The sequence below is a fragment of the Genypterus blacodes genome, unplaced genomic scaffold (genome assembly GCF_046128005.1).
Source record: "Genypterus blacodes isolate CSIRO-AG114 ecotype Tasmania unplaced genomic scaffold, CSIRO-AGI_Gbla_v1 ptg000529l_1, whole genome shotgun sequence".
Lineage (NCBI taxonomy): Eukaryota > Metazoa > Chordata > Actinopteri > Ophidiiformes > Ophidiidae > Genypterus > Genypterus blacodes.
Genome location: NW_027467283.1, coordinates 127,501 through 135,000, shown reverse-complemented (window position 1 = coordinate 135,000; position 7,500 = coordinate 127,501). Strand labels below are relative to the sequence as shown.

Below are 7,500 nucleotides of genomic sequence, written 5' to 3'. Positions count from 1 at the left end.
ATAGATTAACCCCTCACTGTCATGGGTGTGTTTGATTTAATCAGCTAACAACAAAGCTGAAGCCCCGCCCCCTCTCCTCGCTCAGCTGTGAACGCTTCCATAGGTCATGACTCTAAAGGTTCACACACACACACACACACACACACTTTTTTGGGAGCTTTTTACAATGAGGGGCGGGGCTTCAGCCCTCTATAAGCCATAGCAGCCAATTTAGGAGCAGCGACGTGTCCACGTGAAGACGCAGCTAACTCCCCTTAGCTTTGACTCAGTTTGAGGTCAGTGCCTTGCCTGCTAGTTACTAATTGATGGACCGGTGTGTCTTATTGATTCTGTTTTATCGGTCTACAAATTAGGGTAAGGGTGTGGCTAAACCACGCCCACTGGAGCCAGTCGGGCTTTGTGATTGGCTCTCATTGGCGAGCGTGGCGGATGCTGGTTTTACTTCCTGTTGAAGCACATTATGTAAAGACATGAATATGAGGGGCAGAGAAATGTGAGAGACAGACAGACAGACAGACAGACAGGCATGCACAGTAACACTTTGATGTAAAGGTTTGAGTTGAACACATCTGTGTGTCGATGATGGAGCACACACACACACACACACACACACACACACACACACACACACACACACACACACACACACACACACACACACACACACACACACACACACACACACACACACAGAGAGTAATCAGAGTACTGAGTGCATGTAACCATAGTGATGGAAGTGTTTACATTAACCCAGAGATCTACACAGGAAACAGAATCGGAGCTGCAGTCTGAGTCTGGACCAATCAGACGCCAGAGAAAGCTTCTTTGTGCCATAACCGCTGATTCTTTTTGTTTGTGGTTGCTATGGTTACCTACGCTACACCTATACGAGCATGATGAGTTTGATTCCACTCCAAACCTTAAACCTGTGTGTGTCTGAATCAGGACCTCACTGAGCGTCTCTGTGTCTCACACACACACACACATGGAGGAACAGGAAGGACATTCAGGACTTTGGTGCTTCCATGCAGACCTGCAGCAGCTAATGACCTCAGTCTGACCCCAGTCTGACCTCAGTCTGACCTTAGTCTGACCTTAGTCTGACCCCAGTCTGACCCCAGTCTGACCCCCATGCAGGTCCAGACCCTGCAGCATAAAGACGCTCCTCAGGGTCAAAGTGCCCCGAGTCCCAACCCACAGTTACTGATGACATCATGTTTGTGTTTGTACGGTGGAGGATCAATGATGTTAAACTGTAAATACTCCAGTGATCAATGTGATGATTATGACTTTACAGTGATAAATAAAGAACAAATGAAGTGATGTGTTTGTGTTTGTGTCTGAGGCTGAAGCTTTGTTTCTCACTCATTATCTTTATTTTCATATTTATAAAACACTAAAGTGCTTCACAGGGTTAAACACACACACACACACACTGAGTCCTGATTCGGGACTGAAGAGGAAGACAAATATTATAAACAACAATGAAAACAGTCATTAAAGTGTAAATATAAATATAGACTTCATGTCATCTTTGCTTGTAGAATTGTGTATAAAGTAATAAACCATCTGTGTGATCAGATGAGCCGTCTGCTTACACTCGCCCTCTTCCACTGCACATCATCTTCATCATCTTCATCATCATGGTTTGTTTGACATGATGAAGTCAGAGCTTCTTACTGTAGGATCAGATTTGTTCTCATGCTCTGTTTAATGAGGCACAGTGACCTTTGACCTTTATCTCATCATCTTATTCAACCTGCAGACAAACACACGGATTCTAACTTAAGCAAGAAGGAAAATCCCCTGAGGTCACAGATCAGCAACTAACTATCGATTAAAGATGAAGGTGGGTTACATAGAGGCTCAGTATGGATCAGGCTCAGTTAGGATCAGGATCAGGATCAGTATAGATCAGGATCAGTATGGATCAGGCTCAGTTAGGATCAGGATCAGGATCAGTATAGATCAGGATCAGTATGGATCAGGCTCAGTTAGGATCAGGATCAGGATCAGTATAGATCAGGATCAGTATGGATCAGGCTCAGTTAGGATCAGGATCAGGATCAGTATAGATCAGGATCAGTATGGATCAGGCTCAGTTAGGATCAGGATCAGGATCAGTATAGATCAGGATCAGTATGGATCAGGATCAGTTAGGATCAGTTAGGATCAGTTTGTTACACATCGTCTCATTTTCCCCAGACTGTAAACACAACAGTAAACGTGACACAAAACAAAAAGGCAGATTCTCCAGCTTTTTCCACGTGACTTGAACGCACCACTGCTACTGTTTGAGGACCTGATTGGAGAGCCAATCCAGAGCGTCCACCAGCCCAGAGCCGCTCACAGCGCAGGAGGCCTGGACCATCCACTGCAACACACACACACACACACACACTAAGTCAGTCACACACTCTCTGTCTGTCTGTCTGCCTGCCTGCCTGCCTGCCTGCCTGCCTGTCTCTCTGTCTGTCTCTCTGTCTGTCTCTCTGTCTGTCTCTCTGTCTGCCTGCCTGTCTGTCTGTCTCTCTGTCTGCCTGTCTGTCTGTATAACTGTCTGTCTGTCTGTCTGTGTGTCTGTATAACTGTCTGTCTGCCTGCCTGCCTGCCTGTCCGTCTGTCTCTCTGCCTGTCTGCCTGCCTGTCTGTCTGTATAACTGTCGGTCTGTCTGTGTGTCTGTATAACTGTCTGTCTGCCTGCCTGCCTGCCTGTCTGTCTGCCAGCTTAATGGAGGCTGCGCCTTGTAGCTCCTCCATGCTGGGCTCTGATTGGTTGGAGGGAGTCACGTACCGGCTGTGAGACTCCTGATAGGCCCAGCCCCTCGGTGATGTCACTGACGGACATCGCGCGCGGCAAATCCTGCTTGTTGGCCAACACCAGCAGGGCGGCGCCCCTCAGCTCGTCTTCCTCCAGCTGTGAAGGACAAACATGAACATGAACCCTCATGACCTCTGACATGATGACCTCAACCACTCAGGACTCATTCTGCTGTTTGGAGTGACTTTGTAGATTTCACACTGGAAAGGTTTCACTTCTGTTTACAAGAAGTTCAATTTAACTTTAATGTCATGAATCCTTTTACAGGACGTGGACAAGTCACCATGGCAACGACCCAATACTGGTACTGATAAAGACAGGATGAAGACATGATGAGGACAGAATGAAGACATGATGAGGACAGAATGAAGACATGATGAGGACAGAATGAGGACATGATGAAGACATGATGAGGACAGAATGAAGACATGATGAGGACAGAATGAAGACATGATGAAGACATGATGAGGACAGAATGAAGACATGATGAAGACATGATGAGGACAGAATGAGGACATGATGAGGACAGAATGAGGACATGATGAGGACAGAATGAGGACATGATGAAGACATGATGAGGACAGAATGAGGACATGATGAAGACAGGATGAGGACAGGATAAAGACATAAAGAAGACATGATGAGGACAGAATGAGGACATGATGAGGACAGAATGAGGACATGATGAAGACATGATGAGGACAGAATGAGGACATGATGAAGACAGGATGAGGACAGGATAAAGACATAAAGAAGACAGGATGAGGACACGATGAAGACATGATGAAGACAGGATGAGGACACGATGAAGACAGGATGAAGACAGGATGAAGACAGGATGAAGACAGGATGAAGACAGGATGAGGACAGGATGAAGACATGAGTCTTTATGTTTCCTACCATCATGTGCAGCTCGTCGGCTGCTCCTTTGATCCTCTCTGGGTCGTTGCTGTCCACCACAAATATCAGACCCTACAGACAGACAGACAGACAGACAGACAGACAGACACACAAATTTAATTGACAAATGATTTGAATTGGACTCAAATCATGATTTCAGAAAATGAAACAGCAATGCAAATATGACTTCTTAAAGTTTAGACTGTAAAGTTAATATAGTAGTGATAAAGTGTACCTGTGTGTGTGTGTACCTGTGTGTTAGTGTAGTAGTGTGTGTGTGTGTGTGTGTTTGTACCTGTGTGTTAGCGTAGTAGTGTGTGTGTGTGTGTGTAACTGTGTGTTAGTGTAGAAGTGTGTGTGTGTGTGTACCTGTGTGTTAGTGTAGTAGTGTGTGTGTGTACCTGTGTGTAAGTGTAGTAGTGTGTGTACCTGTGTGTTAGTGTAGTAGTGTGTGTGTGTACCTGTGTGTAAGTGTAGTAGTGTGTGTACCTGTGTGTTAGTGTAGTAGTGTGTGTGTGTGTGTACCTGTGTGTTAGTGTAGTAGTGTGTGTGTGTGTGTGTACCCGTGTGTTAGTGTAGTAGTGTGTGTGTGTACCTGTGTGTTAGTGTAGTAGTGTGTGTGTGTGTACCTGTGTGTTAGTGTAGTAGTGTGTGTGTGTGTACCTGTGTGTTAGTGTAGTAGTGTGTGTGTGTACCTGTGTGTTAGTGTAGTAGTGTGTGTGTGTGTGTGTGTACCTGTGTGTTAGTGTAGTAGTGTGTGTGTGTGTACCTGTGTGTTAGTGTAGTAGTGTGTGTGTGTGTACCTGTGTGTTAGTGTAGTAGTGTGTGTGTGTGTGTGTGTGTACCTGTGTGTTAGTGTAGTAGTGTGTGTGTGTACCTGTGTGTTAGTGTAGTAGTGTGTGTGTGTACCTGTGTGTTAGTGTAGTAGTGTGTGTGTGTGTACCTGTGTGTTAGTGTAGTAGTGTGTGTGTGTGTACCTGTGTGTTAGTGTAGTAGTGTGTCTGTGTGTACCTGTGTGTTAGTGTAGTAGTGTGTGTGTGTGTACCTGTGTGTAAGTGTAGTAGTGTGTGTGTGTGTACCTGTGTGTTAGTGTAGTAGTGTGTGTGTGTGTACCTGTGTGTTAGTGTAGTAGTGTGTGTGTGTGTACCTGTGTGTTAGTGTAGTAGTGTGTGTGTGTGTGTACCTGTGTGTTAGTGTAGTAGTGTGTGTGTGTGTACCTGTGTGTTAGTGTAGTAGTGTGTGTGTGTGTGTACCTGTGTGTTAGTGTAGTAGTGTGTGTGTGTACCTGTGTGTTAGTGTAGTAGTGTGTGTGTGTACCTGTGTGTTAGTGTAGTAGTGTGTGTGTGTGTACCTGTGTGTTAGTGTAGTAGTGTGTGTGTGTGTACCTGTGTGTTAGTGTAGTAGTGTGTGTGTGTACCTGTGTGTTAGTGTAGTAGTGTGTGTGTGTACCTGTGTGTTAGTGTAGTAGTGTGTGTGTGTGTACCTGTGTGTTAGTGTAGTAGTGTGTGTGTGTACCTGTGTGTTAGTGTAGTAGTGTGTGTGTGTACCTGTGTGTTAGTGTAGTAGTGTGTGTGTGTACCTGTGTGTTAGTGTAGTAGTGTGTGTGTGTACCTGTGTGTTAGTGTAGTAGTGTGTGTGTGTGTACCTGTGTGTTAGTGTAGTAGTGTGTGTGTGTACCTGTGTGTTAGTGTAGTAGTGTGTGTGTGTACCTGTGTGTTAGTGTAGTAGTGTGTGTGTGTACCTGTGTGTTAGTGTAGTAGTGTGTGTGTGTACCTGTGTGTTAGTGTAGTAGTGTGTGTGTGTACCTGTGTGTTAGTGTAGTAGTGTGTGTGTGTGTACCTGTGTGTTAGTGTAGTAGTGTGTGTGTGTGTGTACCTGTGTGTTAGTGTAGTAGTGTGTGTGTGTACCTGTGTGTTAGTGTAGTAGTGTCTCCACAGAGGTCTGATCACATTCTGACCACCAACGTCCCAGACAGTGAAACTGATGTTCTTATACTCAACAGTTTCTACATTAAAGCCTAAAGACAGAGAGAGAGAGAGAGAGAGAGAGAGAGAGAGAGAGAGAGAGAGAGAGAGAGAGAGAGAGAGAGAGAGAGAGAGAGAGAGAGAGAGAGAGAGAGAGAGAGAGAGAGAGGCAGACAGACAGACAGACAGACAGACAGACAGGTTATGGATGCCTTTAAGCGAGATCCTAGAGTAAAGGTAAACATGATGGAATGTAACTCAGGCTGACCGATAGTGGGGATGGTGGTGACGACCTCGCCCAGCTTCAGTCTGTACAGGACCGTGGTCTTCCCTGCTGCATCCAGGCCCACTGAGGGGAAACACAAACAATCAGCTGTGATCCAAACCTTAGATCCACAGGTGAGTCCAGCTCCAGGTACTGACCCATCAGGATCCTGACGGGCCTCTGAGCCGTGAAGAGGGACCGCAGCTGAGACACCAAGACGCCCATGACCACAGGGATGAACTCCTCTTCCTCTTTGAGTCACTGATGAAGATCCTTAGGCAGCTCAGCGCGTGTGTGAGTGAGTGTGTGTGAGAGGCTGCACTGCCTTTATACAGAGCAGCAGGGGTGTGTGTGTGTGTGTGTGTGTGTGTGTCATCCTGCCTGCTGTCAGATCCGTACATGATGACATTGTGTGTGTGTATGTGTTTGAGTCACACGTGTACACGCTGGCAGTGTGTGTGTGTGTGTGTGAGATCTCTGTTTACAACTCCCAGGAAACGCCTTATTGTCGTGCCTTTCACAATAAAGGCACACCGACATGTACACACTTTGTAACAAACCCTTATATCACCAAAATATTACTGCTACTGTTTTATTATAAGTACTTACTATCCTACATCTTATATTACAACTAACAACAAATCCACTATTACTACTTATTCCACCAGTTACTGTCCTACTAAAGCCTAAAGTACGAGTATTCCTATGCTAGCAGCGCTACGTTACACTGAGCTGCTGCTTCTACCTGCAGCAGTTTAACTCGGTACATGTCTGTCTATCTGTCTGTCTGTCTGTCTAGCCGCAGCACAGACGGACAGGCAGCTTGTATACTTCAGTCTGTCGCTTCATTTTCACACAAAAGCTCTTATTTTGACTCTGTGCCGCTCCTGAGTCTGACTTCCGGTCCCGCTTCGCAGCCCAGACGCGGAAACGGAAACGAGCTCAGCTGCTCATGACGGCCTCTCACAGCGCCGACTGACGGACCGGTTTGGTATCGCAGCTCCTGCCACACGCAGAAGACCCGAGCGCGACAACATCCGGTTTGAGTACAAGCAGCGCGAATCCACGAGACAGTCGGAGTACAAACTTCCGGTTCCGTCTCCCGTACGGAGCAGCGCGAGGACATTTAAGGCCGCTAAATACTCTTCAACCAGATTTTTGCCAAACATCTTTATTCATTTCATTTTAAATTTTTGATAAAAAATAAATATAGACCAGTACATTTCAGATTTAATAAAACTCTCAGATCTGTATGGGCCTAAAGTGTCCATGATCTGGTCTGGGTTCTGCTCCAGATGTGTGCTCTCCTACGTTCACGTCCCAGGCCTGAAGGCTCAGACCTTCACTTCTAAACATCTGATGGTTTAGTACCGAGCCAACGCATGGATCCAGATCAGACATGGACCTGATCCAGGACCACAGGCATGCTGACCCAACTAATCTGTCAGATTCTGAAGGGTTCTGCCTGGAAGGTGGATGTAGTCACAAAGAAACAGAACAATTTTTAGATTAAATTTTGCAACAGTCTGAGGTTGAACATCTGACAAGTT

At 45.9% G+C, this 7,500-nt stretch overlaps 2 protein-coding genes across 2 annotated transcripts in view; one reads left to right on the top strand and one right to left on the bottom strand.

The window, feature by feature from the left end:
- Positions 1-1,323, top strand: part of appl1 (adaptor protein, phosphotyrosine interaction, PH domain and leucine zipper containing 1) — a 9,417-nt gene extending 8,094 nt beyond the window's left edge. The window contains exon 22 of the mRNA XM_076140215.1: positions 1-1,323. This exon is cut by the window's left edge and continues 268 nt beyond it. The gene's annotated coding sequence lies outside the window, so the exon portion shown is untranslated.
- Positions 1,324-1,821: 498 nt separating this feature from the next.
- Positions 1,822-6,397, bottom strand: LOC142990430 (ADP-ribosylation factor 5-like). Its single transcript, XM_076140214.1, has 6 exons — positions 6,109-6,397; positions 5,954-6,034; positions 5,629-5,738; positions 3,722-3,793; positions 2,795-2,917; positions 1,822-2,374 (listed from the first exon to the last, which is right to left on the bottom strand). The coding sequence occupies exons 1-6, from the start codon at positions 6,173-6,175 to the stop codon at positions 2,288-2,290; spliced, it is 540 nt and encodes a 179-aa protein (XP_075996329.1). The 5' UTR covers positions 6,176-6,397; the 3' UTR covers positions 1,822-2,287.
- Between the last annotated feature and the right edge of the window lie 1,103 nt (positions 6,398-7,500).